The 19,367-nt window shown below is 50.8% G+C and overlaps 1 protein-coding gene across 7 annotated transcripts in view; it reads right to left on the reverse strand.

The window, feature by feature from the left end:
• Positions 1–19,367, reverse strand: part of Rap1gap2 (RAP1 GTPase activating protein 2) — a 217,125-nt gene that overhangs the window by 164,834 nt on the left and 32,924 nt on the right. For 4 of the 7 annotated variants that reach the window (XR_005489831.1, XM_039086002.1, XM_017597289.1 and 1 more), the window contains one exon: positions 11,956–11,991. Coding sequence is in view for 6 of the 7 variants with exons in the window: in XM_039086002.1 (XP_038941930.1) it covers positions 11,956–11,991 (36 nt within the window). In the remaining variant the exon portion in view is untranslated. Of the gene's footprint in view, positions 1–4,551; positions 5,505–11,955; positions 11,992–13,420; positions 13,440–17,804; positions 17,924–19,367 lie in introns of those variants that run through there. The other 3 variants (XM_017597291.3, XM_039086003.2, XM_008767832.4) reach the window with 3 other exon arrangements.

Raw genomic sequence — 19,367 nt, forward strand, 5'->3', positions numbered from 1 at the left:
AGCCAGGCACGGATGCTAATGCTCTGAGCAGTGCACCTAAGGGGGCTAAGGAGGTTTGGGGGTGTAGTTCCTGGCGTGAACCGTTGCTCTGCATAATCCAAGCATGATGCCATAAGCCTATGATTCCAGCATTTGGGAAGTAGAGGTAAGAGCGTTAGACGTTCCAAGTTTTTTCTTGACTACAGAGTGAGTTTAAGGCCAGACTGGGCTAGGTGAAACTCTGTGAAAAGGAAGAAAGGGAGAGGGAGGAAGAGAGGGAGGGAGGGAGGGAGGGGAAAGGCAACTTTTCCTACTGTATATTTTATTCAAAAGAGTTGGTGAAGATTAGATGAAAATATCAGCTGTCAGCTGAGGGTGCAGCTCAGCGCTGGAGCGCTTGCCTAGCTTGCACCAGGCTGGGTTTAAGTTCCAGAGCCACATCAAAACTGTTCAAAATGATCTGCTCTGGGTCTTCAGTGTCCAGATGCATAGCACACTGCTACCTGACGGAGGGAGGGAGGGAGGAGAGAGGGAAGGAAAGTCCTGGGTTTAGAGGAGAAGGAAGCAAGCTCAGCAGGCAGGAAGGCCCTGGAAGCTGGCTTAGGCTTTCCCATCTTCCCTCCCCCTCATTCTCCTGTTTGCCCGCACTGTGGTTGCTATGGAAACAAGGGGCACCTTGGGCTCCTAAAGCTCAGCCCAGGTGCTGCTAACTCTGGGAATAATACAGGCATGTGAGTAAGAGAAAGGCGGTCCTGGGGCTTTGTGTACACACACACACACACACACACACACACACACACACACACACACACACGTCTGCTCCCAATGCCTCCTGTCTGTTTAGTGTCTGTGTCACTGACATATGCACCTCTGTCCTCATCAGGCAGACTTGAGTGGCTGTGCACATCAATTCAGCTTGCCCTTGTGGGTCCGTGGGGGTGTTTACAGTCCTGTGGGCATGTCGTACCGTTACATCTGTGATCACACAGTACTACTGTACACCACCAGAAACACTGTGATTAGACACTGTGCTCTACGCTTCCCCTGAGCCATCACGCTTAAACCTCACAGCAGCACCGCGTGCAGCACTATTAATATTCACTGGTAGGGAAACTGGAGCACAGGAAGGTTGTGCGGTTTCCCTCAGAACACCCAGAGCATGAGAACCTGACCACCGAATCTGCACTGTGGGAACAGACCTTTACTTATTTTTATTTTATGTGTATTAGTGTTTGCCTGCATATATGTCTGTGTGTCCCATGCATACCTGAAGCCTGGAAAGGCCAGGAAAGGACACCGGGTCCCCTGGAACTGGAGTTACAGATGATTGTAAACTGTCATGTGGGTGCTGCCTGGTCTTTTGCAAGGGTATCAGGTGCTCTAAACCACTGAGCCATCTCTCCAGACCCCAAAGGTCAAAGCCCTTTAAATGAACTAGATCCCAAACAGCTGTGGCCCAGCTCACCACAAGTACCTTGTCCTGCCGTGGTAACAAACACTAAGGTTTCCTGAGCCCCACCCAAGGCTGATAAAGGAGAATCCCCCAGATGGGGCCCAGGGAGCTGCATTCTAACCCAGCCCCTGGACTGGTCTGCCCGGCCACCAGAATATTCAGCCACTGATTCAACCTACTCTGGTCATAGCAGAATGGAGGTGGGGCTGTCCCTCCTGAATCCAGCTCCTGAACTGTGAAACTCCTCAGGCAGCCAAAGCTCCATCTACAGTAAGCATCTAAAAGCAGCCAAGCACCCAGGCCAAGCCAGCTGCTGTCAGCGTGCTTCTCCCCAGGGCAGGGCTCCACAAGTCAGTTATGTGGCTTTGTGGCCTGCCAGGCACGGATTTCCGCCCACTCCACCCTCTCAGAATGAGTCGGTTGTGGGGCGGAGGCTCACACAGTGGGTAGCCTGCCTATTCACAGATCAGCCAGAGGCAGGGAGGGAAGCCACCTGGCCAGGGTAACAAACACTACAGAAAGTTCCTACTGGCTCTGACCTCAAGGAATAATAGCACAGACAGAAGCCATATGACAACCGTAGCAGAGACAGCATTCACTATGCCCCTGACCAGAGATATTCTCTCTGCTCCAGGATGCTGAGGAAGGGGGTGCTGTGCGCACCCGGAGTGGAGGAAGCTAAGCTGGGAAAGAAAAGGGAAAGGCGTATTTGCAAGAAAACAGAACTAGAAACTGACAGAGGTGAGATTTGAATTTGAGATTGCGAACTTGCCTCAGGTCATCCAGCAGGTGGAGACACGATTTAAACAGAAACTCCCGGTCTCCAATGGCTGCAAAAGTAAACCACTGCTTGGTAGTTCCTGTTCTGCACACATTTGAGAATGCTTATGGATGGTAGGCTATGGCCTCAAAAGTTCCGTTAAATCTGAAGATGGTGTTCCTTGCCACAGCTAGACGGTGGGGTATTGGCAATAGGTGGGTAGAGATGGGAAATTTTGTTAGACATCTTACAGGGGCCAGGACAGACCAATGTGAAGAGTCAAGCCCTGGATTAGAGTGACAGACCCACCTGGAGCCCACATGAACCCCCAGGTCCACCCACCCATGGGCCACCGTCATGCTTGTCAGTCCCCAGAGACAGCAGTTCTCAAACTTCACTGCCCACAAATGTCATTCCTGAGAAGGTACAGGTGTCAGGTACCACAAGATCCCTGACATTGATGTTATTGTTATTGTCTGTTTGTTTCCCAGAGTCTGGGCCTTGCTTTATAATGCAAGCTGGCCTTGAACTCAGATCCTCCTACTTCAGCCTCTGAGTGCTGAGAGGACAGCCTTGTAGTGCCCACCACACCTGGCTGGTGATAAGAATTTTTCATGTTCACCAGGAGACACTCTCCAGAGGCCAGACATCTGGAGATCTTCTACCTTGTGAAAAGAAAGCGAAGATCTTACTACCAGTGATGAACTTAAGACAGTTGGGGAGCATTTCACAGAGATGTCCCAGCAAACTCCAAACCTCACCTCCACCAGAGGTGGGAGCCAAGCCCGCAACAGCTCCTGGGGGAAAGCGCTAAAGGAGCCTGCAGACCTGCATCTCACTCCCCAGATCAGGACAGTTACAGCGAGTGGCTTTTGAGATGTGGACTCATCACACTGGCAGAGACTTGGGGAGGGGGGGAATTAACTTCCCAGCTTCCATCACTGTCTGGGCAGGAGATAATGGGCCTGAATTAGGAGACAGGAGGACCAGCCCTGCATGAGTCAGAGGCTTCTCAGCCGGGAGAGGGAGGAAGCACTGGATATGAAAAAGAGAAAGGTTAATTGGGAGGGAGCCAGTCTGGGAACAGAGCCGGAAATGATCAGGCAGCCACTGAGGGGACAAGAACTGTAAAGGGGAAAGGGGACTCAAGGATAGGGATTGGGAATCAGCCACAAATGTGAGAACAGAGGCCAGGGGTTGGCACATCAAGGCCAAGGTCAACCACAGGTAAACCCAAAGCCTGTCCATCTCCTTTCTTAGTTCATAGGTTAGTTGTCCAGACTTTGCCCAAACTCCAGACCTCTGATAGCTTGCAAAGCGGTTACTGTAACAACAAGATTAGCAAGGCCAGTCTGGGCACTCCAGAGGCTGCAGCAAGGGGATTGAAAGTTCAAGGCGAGCCTGGGCAGCTTACCAAGATCATGCTTCGTTTCTGTGGGGCTGATGCAGGCTGCCTAGAAAACTTCCAACAAAACCCAGTACAGCCACTGAGAAACCCTACACAGCGAAGGGTCCAGGCTGGTCAGCCAAGAGGAGAGACAAGCTGCAAGGGAGCACTCTGAGTACTAGAGAGCTCTCAGGAAAAGGGGGGATTAGCTTTCTTGAGGAGGAGGGGCATGACTGGTTATGCAATGGCAGTTTCAGAGATCCGACATGAAATTAAGAGGTAACACTGAGCAAACAGAACTGTATTCTAATAAACCAGGCACCCTTAAAATCTCATGAGCTCCCTGACACTGGAGACGACCAAGCTGAAGCTAACGGATTAGCTACAGAGGCAGGGGGAAATTCATGTCATGGGTAGTTTGCCCTGTTTGTTTCAAGCCCTCAGCCTCCAGGAATCCGAGATCTAGGGTCTTTTCTGATGGCTTCCTTCTCCCAGGACTCTCAGGAACAATGCTCTGGACTCTGCTTCCCAGGGAGGCTGGATAATTTAGACAAATCACAGACTGCCCGCTTCCTTCCTCTTCCTTCCATAGAATCCAGAGCCTCCCATCTAGGCCTAGCAGAGCTGAGGGCCTGAGAGACCTGTGGAGACCCCCAAGCGGCATAGCACAAGACTTCCAGAAAGTAAGCTGGGTAAAGGACACTGAAGGGAGAACTGAGCGGAAGCTGGCAGGCCACAGGCAAGCCATCCCACCCTCCTGCACCCTGTCCTCACCTCCCTCACTGACACAGTTAGCTATGTCCATTCCACTCCACGACTCCACTAGCCACAAGGAAGGCGCCCTCCCCGGGATCCAGGGATCAGCTGAGCTGTTCTTTGCGGTTGCATGCCCATCTCAGAAGACGCCCCAGCCCCCAGAACTTAATGCCATCAGCAACCACCCACCACCCAAAAATCAGAACATGGACTCACCAGAGTTTCCTAGGCATGATGGGACTGGTCAGGATGAGATTAGGAGTACATATGTCCCTAGAGTTTATAGAACTCGCTATCTAGCAAGTGGTACCTCCGGCCTGTGCCTAGCGATAAAATCAGGACACAGCCCAGTTGCCAGCTAAGCACCCGCCTGCCTTGCTTCTCCTGGTAGCCACTCACGCCGCCCCAGACTCAGATCCCAAAACAGACATGTTCGTGGTTACCATAGGAACTTGCTAAAGCCAAAAAAGGCACCACACCGGCACCCACATGGGCCCTCTAAGCTCATGTCCACTTGTACTGGTGATCACATACACACAGAGAGAGAGAGAGAGAGAGAGAGAGAGAGAGAGAGAGAGAGAGAGAGAGAGAGAGAGAATTCATGCACAGGGCCCATCCTAAAGAAATTAATGGCCTAGGACATAGAAATAAAGGGCTCCCCTGTGGTTCCCTGAAAACTCCACCAACTGCCAGCCAGAAGAAGCTCACCTAGAGCTCACCCACTGAAGGCATCGGAAGCTGAGTTAGGTTGGAGGACCAGAGTAAACAACCCCCACTGTGCCTGCAGGACCACAGAGAGGGCCCTGCCCTCTAACTCCCTGCCACACACCAGCTCCTCTAGCCCTCCACCCCCTCCTTCTCTAGTCCCTTCTACTGGCTGGAGTGTATAACTCCCTGGACCCCAGACAACACAGGATAAAGAACGGGAAAGACAAAAAGGTTTTATATTCAGAGTCCTATTGCCTCCCTGAAACTGACCCAATTCCTGAGTTCCCCATCTCTACAAAGGGGACCCCATGTCCACCCAGGGCTCACTCTCTCTAGTCTTACTACCCTACTCTGGTCTGCAAGCTATGAAGTATCTGAGCCTGACCATTCTCACCCCTTCTGAAAGCCCTCTCATTGTCCCTAAGCTCTCCCACAGCCCAGCCACACTCCTACCAGCAGCCCAACCAGCCAGTCTCCTGTCTGGCAAGAACAACAGCTCCCAGGTCCTCCCACCCACGCTGCCTCACACCTCAGTGCCTTCCTGGTGCAATGATGCAGCACCAAGCCTCTCTTCCCACGCTGGACCACTGACCTCACACACCCTTAGAGACAGCCTAGACCTATTGTCTCCAGAAGGGGAGAACCAGTGAGAGCCCTTGCTACATCCCATGGCAACTGTCTGCGCTCTCCCTAAGGGGCTGAAAGCTGCCATGGGCAGACTATTCTCCGCACCCCCTTTTCTCGGCCCCTCACTGTCTCTGGCCTGGCCGTGGCTTTGGAATGAAGGCGCCAATAGATGTTGGTTGAACTGACTCAATCATCTCCCCATAAAAACATTGAGCTCCCCATGTCTTTGACAAGCCCAGGAAAGCCTCTACAAATGTTCTAGGTGTGTAGCACTGGATCTAGGATAAGTCAACTGCAGAAAGTTCTAGAACATCCTTGTAAAGATTCTTGTAACCCACAGTAAATAAAGATCTGCTGGCCAGTGGAGAAATGAACTGCTGATCATGACCCTTGGCCAATGAGAAGAGCCATTAAGTGGGGATCAATTGTTGACTGCAGAGAAATGGGCTCTCTGGAGAGGCTGGAAACACACACTGGCTCCACGAGCTCTCCCCTCTGATGACATTGTGACGGGCTGGCACCAAGAGAACCAAGAGAGCAGATGTCTACCGAGATAACCACCTAGAGTCTACATTGCTCTTACAGACTGGTGTGGAAGTCTTGGTGGAAAAACAAACAAACAAGCAAACAAATGAAATGGTGGTGCCCATCTTTAACCTCAGCACTCAGAAAGTGGAGAAAGGCAAATCTGTGATCCTGAGTCAGCTTAGTCTATACAGTAAGTTTCAGGCTAACCAGGGCTGCATGGAGAGACCCTGTTTCCAAAAGGGGTGGAGGAGGGGCGTGTGGAGAGCTCACGAGGCCCTTCCAGCAGGTGGTGTGCCCTATCCTGCACAGCTATTGTAGCTACGCTCAGGGGTGCTGGTGGCCAGGGTTAGCTACACTGACACACTGCCTGTTCCCACCTGTGTGTCCGTCTTTTTTTCTAATAGAATTGGAACCCTTAGCTGCTTAAATCATCAACAAAGAATAGCAATGGCTGCTTACGACCAAACCACAGCATGCTCAACCCAAGTCAGACCTCGAGGAAGAAATCCAAGAACAAAGTGCACTCTGCCCATCACGTGCCATCTGTCTGCCAAAGCTATCATTTCAAGGGGCCAAGAACGAGCCATTAAGTATGCAGTTCGGTTCTGTCCTTTAAGATTAATTTATTTTTATTCTGTGTAAACATGTGTGTTGCCAGCATGTATATACACACACACTCCGCGTGTCTGGTTCCTGTAGAGGCAAGAAGAGGGCACTGGATCTCTGGAACCGGAGTTAAGAATGGTTATAAGTACCAAGTGGGTGCTTGGAAATGAACTAGGGTCTTCTAGAAGAGTAGCCAGTACTCTTAACTGCTGGGCCATCTATCTCTCCAACGTCCAATTAGGTTCTTTCTCCTGCGAGATAACAGACTCAGATTGGGCATTTGAGCATATTTCCTGGAAGTAGAGGCAATTGGTCCTTACCCAAGCTCATGCTCATTTGGTCACCATGGCTGTCCCTGGTCACAAAAGTCATCTCAGGGGACTGGAGCCATGCAACAGACAGACAGACAGACAGACAGACAGACAGACAGACAGACAGACAGACGGATAGATACACACACACACACACACACACACACACACACGGTGGGGGGAGGACTCCTTCTGGGGATTCCCTCTGGGAGAAAGTAGACCGGCTTTGATTCAGGTACTACGTCTGCGTCCTAAGCCAACCCCCAGAGCAGGCTGAAGATGGGAGACTCCTGCATGCTGACCGCTTTACCTGTATCCATCCTCCTACCTCTGTATCTTCTCCTCCGCCTGCATCCACCTGCCTGCCTCTGCCTTTTTATTTCTATCTAGGATCCCATTTCCCTGTGATGGGGTAAGCATATGATCCAAGTTCCATCATTCAGTGAACCTGTGCTGAGAATCTCCCTTAGTGCCTGCCCAATGTCCAGTCTTGGGATCCAAAGATGAAGGGCACAGTCATGCATATTTGCTCAGCAGGGAGCATCTGCAATTATCCCCCCCCACACACCAAAAAAATACAGAAAGACATAAGGCAAGACCAGAATGTCATCTAGTGGTTGAGAACTTGCCCTGCATGTACAGGTCCTAGGTTTGATCCCCACCATTGTAAAGGCAGGGGTTGGGGAGGATAAGTCATGCATATAGCTAGCACGGTAAAGCTACCAAGGAGCAGTCCATTCCTGATCCAGCTCTCCCATTTTATAAACCCATAGAAGTTACTGACTTGCCCATTTATTAGCCCAGGTCTAGAACCTGGGCCTGCCAACCCACAACTCAAAGCTTGTTTCTCCCGCATGGTACTGCTGTCACCCCCTTTCCATGTTCCTGTGTAGCCCCTTGTTCCTTGTATCCCCAGCAATAGTTAAGTCCTAGCCTCTGGGGGGCCTCCTCATGCAGGCATCATAGGCCTTTCTCAGTCTGGGCATCTGGCAGGGAGGAGGGCACCAGGAGGTCAGGTCATGACCCCTGATCAGGAGATATGGACTGAGAACACGAAGCTCTAGCCAGATCAATAATAATATGCACGTATCATGGGATGGGGCTGAGAGAGCCAGATCACCATGGAAGGCTAAGGCAGATCATTTAGTTGCTCAGCTAGCAAGGTGCAGTTTTAAATAAATCTTGGTTTCTCTGTGCAGTTATTGGGGTCCAGCATGAGGTAAAGAAATGCAGCCAGGGGCTTCATTCACTGTTTACATTTATATTAAGAAGAATTCATTTACATACTATATAGAGTTTGTGGTCAGACTGGACTTCGTGAAACCCAGTCTCAAAAAACAGCAAAAGTTTATTGAGGCAAAGTGCACTTCAATGCTTCTCAGAATGGTCACAACCTTGTGTCACTCTTATCACTATCAACACCATACTTGACATTCGTTGGCCAGAATCTATTATCTTTTAAATCTCACTCTCCCTATAGACCCCCAATTCCTCAGAAACCATTAACCTACTCAGTTCCTAGGGACGTTCTAGTCTACGCACATCACATAAGTGAAAGGGTATAAGATGTGTTTTTTCAGTGTCTGGATTCCTTTCCGTAGCTTGTTTTTGACATAAGTCTAGTTTCGTGCCACCTATAGCTTTGTAGTAAATTTTAATATCTAAAGTACAATCTTTCAACTTCATTCTTCCCTGTTAGGATTCTATTTGAGCTTCCCTGGACCTGGTTCAGACCCTCCTGAGCATCTCTTAGGTTCCTTAAGGCTTATTGGATGGGAGACTTTCCATCTTTAGCCTAACCGGATTACACATTAAAGCTCTTGTTCTTTTTCTTTTTTGAAGCAGGTACATTTGTCTCATGGGTCCCAGAGAATACCTGAGGATGACCTTGAACTCCAGAGCCTCCCAATCAACTCCGAATCTTCCCACCTCCTCCTCCTAAGTGATGGGATTGCAGGCACGTGCTACCACATTCAGTTTAAAGGGTTTGCTTCCTGAAATCAACAGATCTTAAAGCTACATTTCAGTCCTACACCCTGCAGGACACCACCAATGCCATGTTCCCCACGCCTGAACTCTAACTGTCCCCCATATATCCAGAGACCCTACAGAGATCCCGCTCTCAGCACTGGCCTATCTGCTCCCAGCTCTTCACACACCCTGTATCCCCCTCCTCTACAGGTTACAAATGGATCTACTGAAAACAAACAGGCTCTCTGCAAACCATGGCTGTAGTTGCAATAGATGACTCAAGGCAGCCCCCCAAAACCACTTCTCCTCTGCACACCCCTCAGTAACCCTGCTCACCACCTCACACCTCATTCACTATGCAGATACACCCCTGAGAAGGTCTGGAAAAGTCAAGCATGTTGCCAAAAGATAAAGGTATAGATAGACCTGTAACTCGGGCTGCTGGAGGGGTTGAGGCAGGAAGATTTCAGGCTCAAGGTGTTGCTCTCTCTGAACTCCAGACCCCTGACCATGGCTATCATAACATCTCTGATTATCCACAGGAGACACAAGATTGGGATTAAAAGCACTCTATCATAAAGGGGAAAGAGGGTGCAGTGAAAGATTTGCAGTACATACCCTCCCCCAGAAGGATAGACAATCAGCTAACAGTTGCTAGGGAGGGAGGACCCTTCTTCGACGGCATAGAGACCAGTAAGCTGCCCACACTCTTTTGCATAACCCCTCAACCATGATCCTGTGAGTCACCCCAACTTAACTCATTGATCCACCAAGCTACACTTGCAGGAAGTCATTTCCTTGGTCTGTCATTGGTACCTTACCTAGGTAAACAGACCTCTGTTCACAACTCCCCAAGAAAGGTTAATGCAATTCAAGTCCAGTTTGGGCAACTTAACGAGATACTGTGTCACATTTTAAAAAGTAAAATGAACAGAGTTGGAGTTGTAGCACCTTGGTTAAGAGTACCGGCTGCTCTTCTAAAGGACCTGAGTTCGATTCCCAGCCCCCAAAATGAGCAGTTCACAACCACTTACAACTCCAGTACCAGGAGATCCTATGCCTTCTGGGCTCTGCACATGTATACACACACACACACACACACACACACACACACACACACAAAATTAAAATATTTTTGAAGTAAAATCAGGGCCATCAAGATTGCTCACGGACGAAGGCACTAGCTGCCACACCTGATGGGCTGAGTTCAGTCACAAGACTCCACATGGTGAAGGGACAGCTTGACTCCAGCAAGTTGCCCTCTGACCATCAGAGGAGCACTGTGGCATGTGCCCCTATCCCCCACCTACAAAATAAGGTAAATTAAAACGGGCTGGATGGAGCTCAAGGGGAGAGCACTGGCCTAGCATGCACAAGCTCCTGGGTTCAATTCCTAGCACCGCCAACAAAACAAAGCAAAACAAAAGGAACTGCCCTGACCTGAGCAGCACCCGCGCGCACACCGTGCTGCACAGCGGCCCCGTCCTCCTGTCCCAGATACAGAACAGCTTTAGAAACCAAGAGTGCTTCATGGCCTTTCTGGCCTCAACTCTGTGGAGAGACTAAGATCCAGCCCCAAGCCCTGCTCGCCGCCCTTCCCCCACCAACCCCTCATCTTTCTGGGATTGACAAACCAAATGGAAGGAAGGCCTTCTATTCTGATCCCCTTAAAGGCCAACCCTCGAGTCTGGCTGGTTTTCCCTGGCACCTGTACCAAGGAAGACCAACACTGGCAACTTGAGGGCTCACGTTAGCCGAATTGGAGCAGGGAGGACCAGAGGAGCACACTGAACTGCGTGCCTTCCTGCACATGTGTGTTCTGCTAAATGAACCCAGGTCTTTGTGTGTGCCTGCTGAACCTTTGCACAAATTTCCATGCACAAAGTCACATGTGGCAGAAAAATATCTTCATTGGTAATCAATGCTTTTTTTTCCTTCGAGAATTTTCTTCCTTTTCACATGCCAAGTTCTTAAAGTTGGATAAGACTCGAGAGAGAGTCCACAGAACAGAAAGGGGAAGCGAGTGAAGGGTAAGGGAACAGAAGACAGCAGCTTCAAGACAGAGGGGCCTCTGTTCACCCTCTCCACATAGACCAGCAGCCACCTGTCAGACCTAGGCCGGCAGTGCCCAGGCCTGAGACTTGTGGTGTGGAAGCCTCAAGGAGCCCGCAGACTGGGCTCACCAGGATGACCAGTCAGTTCCAGATGACTCAATGGCCACCTGAACCCACATACCTGCCAATGGTGCTTGAAGGAGTTCTAGGGGCCGCAGAGATGGGGGCCGCAGAGATGGTCCAGTGGTTTTGAGCACTTCTTGCTCTTCCAGAGGATCCAAGTTTGATTCCCAGAACCCACATGATGCCTCAAAGCTGTCCAAAACTCCAGTGTCAGGGAATTCTACACCTCTGCAAGCACCAAGCACACTCACGGTGCACAGACATGCATGCAGGCAAAATGCCCATACCCACAGAGTGGAATAGTAATAATTTTAAAAAGAGCTATCATAGTTTTCTCAAATAGATGGATAATGTCAGAAAGATGTCCTCTAGGCATTGGGGCTTCACATCAAAATTTAAATAATAGAAAATACATCTTTCTTATCAATAAGTGTGTGGCCTGAAGGTCACAGCCACTAGTCACATTCCCACCATGCTTGTCCCTGATTCTGTCAATCACACCTCTGCCTTTCCCTGGACATCCCAGGACTTAAGAGGCCCATGTAGTCTCCTGCAGTGCAGAAGCCCCTTCAACCAGGCCTGCAATGACAGTCCACAGCATCCAACTGTTACACACAACATGGACAGACCACGTCTCAGGCAAGGAACTGTTGTCATCTCCGACCTCTAAAGAATTGAAAGAAGTTACTTACTTGACCTTCAGACCCGCCAGCATGGTCTTGTCGATCCTGCCAAGAGAAACGCAAGGGCTTCAGTCAGTGTGAGAATACAGGTTCCCTTCTGTATCTGTCCTACAGGGAAAGCTACTACAAAACATTTTCCTCCAGCCCAGAAAGGAAGTCTCAGTTCCATGAGGCACTGGACCACACACACTTCTATGGGAAGGTTTCCTGGATGGCTTTAACTGTTAACCTGATACAATCGGAAACTATCTAGAAAGAATCTCTAAGCTAAGGAATTACTTAGATCAGCTTGGCCTGTGAGCGTGTCTCTGGAAAGCTGTCTTGATTGATAATTGATGTAGGAGGCACCAGCCCACTGTGGGCAGCACCATTACCTAGGCAGGTCGTCCTGAACTGTATAAGAATGTTAGCTGAGGACTGGAAAGAGGCCTCAGTGGTTAAACACACATGTCGTTCTTCCAGAGAACCCATGTTTAATTCCCAGAACCCACATTCGAGGGCTTACAACCACCTGTACCTCCAGCTCCAAGAACATCTAGCACTCTTAACCTCTGTGGGCACCTGCATTCCTATGCACATACACCCACACAGGCACATACATATAATTAAATAAATTAAATTAAATATAAATTAAATAAAACAAAGATAAGTATGCCTAAGCCTGCCTCCCTGCCTGCTGTCTGCCTGCCTGCCTGCCTGCCTGCTGCCTGCTGCCTACCTGCTGCCTGCATGTCTGCCTGCCTGCCTGCCTGCCTGCCTGCCTGCCGCCTGCCTACCTGCCTGCATGACTGCCTACCTGCTACCTGCTACCTGCTGCCTGCCTGCCTGCCTGCTGCCTCCTGCCTGCCTGCTGCCTGCCTGCTGCCTGCCTGCTGCCTGCCTGTCTGCCTGCCTGCCTGCTGCCTGCTGCCTGCCTGCCTGCTGCCTGCTGCCTGCCTGCCTGCTGCCTGCTGCCTGCTGCCTGCTGCCTGCTGCCTCTGCCTGCTGCCTGCTGCCTGCTGCCTGCTGCCTGCCTGCCTGCCTGCCTCCTGCCTGCCAGCCAGAAGGCAGCATCCTTCATGATTCCTGCCATGCTTCCTTGTCTGTGAAATGAGTTCCTTGGTCAGAGGTAATGCTATGTGCAGTAGCAAGCCAGCCTTTCTTCAAGCTCCTGTCTTGATTTTTCTCAGTGATCCTTTCTCCCCTAAAGGTGCTCTTGTCAAGGTATTGTCACAGCAGCAAAAATGAAACTGGGACAGAAAGGTACTAGGACCCTCTGCATTTTAGAGATGGAAACTAGGCTTCAAAGGAGTGAGATCTCTGGTCAGGTCTGACTCTAGGCCAGTGGTGACCCTTTAATCCACTTCATGCTGTGGTGACCCCCAACTGTAAAGTTATCTTCATTGTTACTTCTTAGCTGTAATTTTCCTACTGTTGTAAATCATAATGTAAATATTTTTGGAGACGGAGGTTTGCCAAAGGGATCTAGACTCACATGTTGAGAACCAGTGCTCTCGCTAGAACCTTCAACATTCTGTGTAGACGCCACAGGAGATGCAAGCACCCCGGCCACAGGAATACGCCTGTTCCGGAGGATGCTTGCCCATCAGGCAGGTTAGAAGCCAGCAGCAGACTCCAAGGAGAGCCGCAGGTTGGTTTGAGCTGGGAGCACACATTGGCTGCAGACACAGCAGCCCTCCCCACCCCTGCCTGCACCATCTTCTCTGGCAAACGAGGCAGTGTGTGAGGTTCTATTTTTACCCCCACATATGCCAGCCCTTATGGCTGGAAACAGAGGTCCCTTCCCCCATCAGAGGAACAGTGGGCAATGTTCTCCCTGCATAAGTGTTTCATTGACCAGAGGTCACTTCACCCATGTCACCATTGTAACTGGTGCCAGCACCATCACTGAATAGTCATCACCACCAGAGCCACTTCCACAGCCAGCATCACCACTGTCACTCACAGTGTCACCACCACCGTGTCACCATCACACCAGTGTCAGCACTGTCACTAACAGCCATCAATGTCTAAGTCCCATGACAGCATTAGTCACTCCAGTCACCACAGGTGTCATCGCCCCCTTCATATCACACCAGCATCACCACCACCATGTCACCATCATGACCAGTTTCACCACTACCACTGCCTTCACCTGGGTCACCATCAATATCAGTGTCACTCCAGAGCCGCCACCACCTTCAATGTCAGCGTGTCACTAGTATCTCCACTGCCATCGGGTCATTATCATCAGTGCCACTAAGCTCACCAGCACCTCTAAGATGCTTGGCACCCTGAAAGTTCACTCAGGCTCCAGCCTTCCCACTTTCTTCCCGTAGGCAGCTCTCAGGGAGAGGGGGCAGAGAGAGGAGGGGTCCACACAGCAAGTGCATAGATGCCTCCCCGGTTGGCATTAAGCTCTGAACTGTGCTGGAGCTCCCCAGTTGAGAGCAGGATCCCCTTTCTCTGAGAATCCTCCAGTACCTAATCTCAGTCCCTAACAGCAAAACCAGCTATGACACCAGGACATGTGGCTTCTGCCCCTCTCCATCTCTTTCTCAGGCCCTACCATGCTCTTTCCTTAAGGTTTCCACACCAAAGGCAGACCCTCCTGCCCTCCCATTCAACCTAACAGAGCCCCAAATCTATGCCGTCGTCAGAATCCCCACTCTGCTGTCACGCTCCTATGAGCCACCCGATGAAAACAGGCCCACATCATCTGGAGGAATAGCTCTTCGTTCTTCTAACAGTCCTCTGCTACAGCAGGGAGTCCCCACTGATACATGGGACCCAGAGAGGAAAGGCTGTGCTCTCAGAGAGCCACAATCGTTAAGGTGGAGGGGCTCTAAGTCCCGGCCTCCTGTGTGCCCTCCCAATCTCTGCCTGGACAGACAGGCATCCCCACCACAGCAGACCTTGCTGGTCCCTGTGCCCCCATCTCTCCCACGCAGCAGCCTGTCCACCAGGGTTTCTGTGCTAGAGAGTGGCCCTGGGAGCTTGTAGTTTGGGCAAGGCTGTGAGGTGGGGGCTGGTCCCCAGTTCCTCTGTCCCCTGAATCACTCTACTCACTTGACCATGACCGCACTGATGGCACTGGCCCTCTCCCTTGACAACAAATGGAGCCTTTGAAACTCCATCTAAGACCAACCTCTCTGTCTGGGAGGATTGGGGATCCAGGATTCCACAGCCTCAACCAGCTGCTTCCTCTCCTGGCTGGAAGCTGTGATCAGATGATTGCTACACTGCAGTCCAGCCCACTTTCCTAACCTAACTCTATGAAAAGTCCTTTATGTCACTCCAGACTTAATGGGTCTCAACTCATCATTGCATGGAAACACCCCTGTTATCCCAATAGCATCTACTGAGCATATGTTTGACATACCGGGGTCCTTTCTCCCATGGTGAGTGAGAAACATTTGAGCCTGTCACCCTAGAACCCCAGTTTAATGGACAATATGGCTAACATACAGAGTCCCCTGGACATACTAGGTCACTCCCCCACTGCTGTCTTTGCCTCTGAGGCAGCTGTAGGTGACACACTTGTGTCTCCTGCCTCACCTGGCCAGGTTTAAACCATCCACTGGTTTTGCTTGGGAGCTCTGGAGCAATCTGATACACAGAATTGCTACTTGTAGGGGCTGGACAAAAAAAATCAAAACACTAGTGACTGGGAAGAGAGTTGTCATTAAAGTGCCTGCTTTGCAAGTTTAATATCTGAGCTGGAGCCCTGGAACACACATTTAAAAAAAAAAGCCCAGAGTGGGAGCACACACTATTATTAACCCAGTGCTGGAGAGGCAGAGAAGGGGGAGCTCCTGGGCTCTCTATCTGGCCAGCCTAGGCTAATCAATGATGACCGATTAAAGAGAGTCTGTCTCAAACAAAGATAAATAAATAAATGAGCTCTTTCCTGCTTGTCTGCTTGAAGAGCCCCATCATCGTGAATGACACAAGACCTAACCAGAACAGGAAACCATGGCCAACCATCTACTTCAGAGGCTGCCCTTCACTCTAGGAAGGCAGCAGTACCTAAGACAGAAATCCAGGGGAAAATAGCCGAGATGTACAAGATCGCACCAGATGTCTTCTTGTATTTGGATTCAGAACCCGTTTGGGTGATGGTGAGACAACTGACTTAGGCAGGATTCTTGATTCCCTGGATTATGCCAAAAAAAAAAAAAAAGTGAGCCCAGACAGAGACTTGCAAGACGAGGGGGGGTGGGAAGAGCTCAAGAAAACAAGAGACTGTGCAAGAGGAAAGTCAGGGAGACTGCAAAGGCCAGAGCTGGTGTCCCAGACAAAGGGAGCGTGGACAATAGCTAAAGGACCAGAGATTCTGGGGTGACTCAATCTGCCATGGTCATGCACATCTCTAGGGAGAGGACTAAATAGACTGAAAACTTTAAACAAATAAACAAAGTAAGGAATGACACCTGAAGGTGTCTTTTGATCTCTACATATATGTTCACTCACACACATGTGCCTGCACACACACAAGCCCATGTGTCCATGTGCACAGGCACACATACACACACACATGCGCGCACACACTCACACTCACTCACACTGAATAAATTAAAACACAGACTAAGACAGAAGCCTTGCAAAGCAAGCTCTCTGAAGCCAGGCCGTCTGCATGAGCCACACTTCACAGGAGGGTCTGGGAGAACAAGATCCCGTTACCTAAGTCCAGGCCTGCAGTGGTCCCAGACCAACCTCACACGCCCCTCCCAGAGCAGGAAGCAGACTGTGTGAATCAAACCCAGACCCTCCATCAGGACAATAGTCCCTACCCCAGCACTGGGGATGACCTGTGAGCAGACACCACCTGCCACCCTAGCATCCTCTTATCGTCACTGTCCCATTCGCCAGGCAGAGTGACCAGAATCTCTTCCTGTAAGAGAATGGATGGCAAAGTGTTCTCAAAGAGGGGAAAAAGAAAGGCAAGCCAGCAGACAATCAGTGACCAGAGAGACAGAGCTGTACCCTCCTAACCCTTCTGTGTCTCCCCAGCCTTCCTGCGAGCCCCACCAATGCCAACCATCATTCCAGCCAGGACCCCAGACACCCTCATTGTGACAATGCCCTGGACCCAGAAGGGGAGACTGATAAGGAAAGCCATTCAGCTGCACTCCCAACTGAGCTGCATCGAGCCAGTAAGGTGAGACAGGTCTTTGACTTCAGACCCTACCTTCAGCATCTGGGAAAACAGACAGTTTAGAGGCACAAAAAAAAAAAAAAAAAAAAAAAAAAAAAAAGTGCCTAAGATCAAAAGGCTGGATGCAGGGCTGAATGGAGCAAAAGTGGGTCAGCGAGAATGGCAAACTTGAAGACAGGCCGGCCCCTCCTCTCACGGCCCATGTAGAGAAGAGGCAGCCCACAGGCATTCTGTCATGGACTCCTGACAACCTGGTAGGAGCGAGCATGGATACAGGACACCAGGGGAGCAAGGTAGGTACTTGCTCTGAAACAGAGAACATGTGTGGTCACACTCAAAGGCATGTCTGTCCAGCAGGCACATAGCACACACAGTCAGATAGATTACAGTCACATCTCATTTGCACACATATACACATGAATAACCACAGATATGCACACACATACAGCAGCACACACTAGCACAGGCACAGGCATTCAAGTGCAGTTACTCACTCACACCCACACTTCCAGCCACCCTGACCTTTTGGATCTCTTGCAGACCTTGCTTCTGACAGTGAGGCAGAGCTTGGCCTCCGATGGCCCCCTCAGGATCCTCCAAGTCTACCTGGCATCTGGACGTGCTCCCACAGGCTCAGGTCTCAGGCACAACCTGAGCCCTTCTCCCAGCTGCCCAGTGAGATCCCTTCTCCAAGTCTACCCTCATCTCTGCCGTCACCCACCATCCAAAGCCCCCAAAGGAGACGCTGCGCTTCCTGCCAAACATGGTCGCAGCCGTAGAGCTGTAGAGCCCTGGGTCCCAGAGAAGTAAGTTCCTGGGGCTTGTTAGAGAAAGAGCTGAGAAGCTTCAGGGCGGCAGCCACAGGGTGGGGCGCCAGGCAGGGCACCTCCCTTTTTGCCTGTCCCCCAAGTTGAGCTTCCTGTGGGTGAGGCTCCATGGCCTAGAGGTGTGTTCTGCACTCCAGGAGGCACCACAGCAGGCAGGGAGGTCAAAAGGGGCAGCTTCCCCACACCCAGAGGAACCCACAGCTCCGGAAGGGGCTCAACCAGCAGATTGCACCACAACCCCATTTGGCATGGCCACATGGCCCCAGCTTCCTGGAAACCAAAGGAGACCCAAGGATTCCCATACCCTTGGCTGGGAAAGGAGACCTATCTGAACGTCTCAAATGAGCCTTCACAACAACTCTCAGATGCCTGGAACAGAGAGCTTGCTGTCCCCAGTGCTCAGTACACACACACACACACACACACACACACACACACACACACACACACGGACACACACGGACTCTGAACTATACTTCTTGGCCTCTTAAGGATCTAGACAAAGCTGGGAATACTTCCTGGATTCCTGTAGGCAGAAGTGGAGAGGACAAGCAAATTCATCTTTCCATCGGGAAACACGGGCTCACCCTCACAGTCACCCGCACCAGTGCTGACGCACTGATGCTCTCTGGTAACAGCCCTTTGATCACAGACTCTACAGAGACAACAGGTTGGGTGGCCCTAGGTAGCAAACAATGAAGAAGGACATGAAGCTGCTCTAGTTGCCTCCAGTGACCTCTGACCTCTCCAAAGACCATGGTGGCTCCCAGCAGAATCCTGAATACCTTTGGTCCAAGCTATCCCTCATGCTCTCTTGTAGCCCAGAAAGGAAGGTTTAGCCCGGGTGAGTTCAGACCTTGTTGGCTTCCTCCTGGGCACTTACTCCTGCTGTTTCATCCCTGTACCCACCTCACACCAAGAGATTCCCAACAGGTATCAAGGACACCCTGCGGCCGCACCTGCCCTGTTTTCCTTTAACCTCTGTCAGAGAGAAAAATACATGTACTCAATGAGTCCCGCAATCTGGGGTGACTCCAGTCTGGGCCTGACCAGCCCAGCATCTACTCTATTGGCCCCAGAAGCAGGCTCAGATACCTAAGTAGACTCTAAGACCCAACCCACAGATGCCTCCACCTCTCTCTGCATCATGTCCAGGACATCATGTACAGGACAGAAGACTGGGGCTAAGAATATAGGAGACAGAAGCCCACCTGCAGGAAGATGGTATAGAAAACAGACAGAAAGAGATCAAGTTTATTCTTTAATTCCGTGTGCGCGCGTGTGTGTGTGTGTGTGTGTACGTGCACGTGCATGCGTGCGTGTCGTGCTCGCATGCATGCTCGCACTGGTGAGCACACAAGTGAGTGGGCATGTGCATGTGGAGGCCAGAGGGTGCTCTTAGGTATCATCCTCGGAAATGCTGTCATCCTCCTTTGAAGCAGGGTCTCTCAATGGCC

The sequence above is a fragment of the Rattus norvegicus genome, chromosome 10, assembly GCF_036323735.1.
Source record: "Rattus norvegicus strain BN/NHsdMcwi chromosome 10, GRCr8, whole genome shotgun sequence".
NCBI classification, from domain to species: Eukaryota; Metazoa; Chordata; class Mammalia; order Rodentia; family Muridae; genus Rattus; species Rattus norvegicus.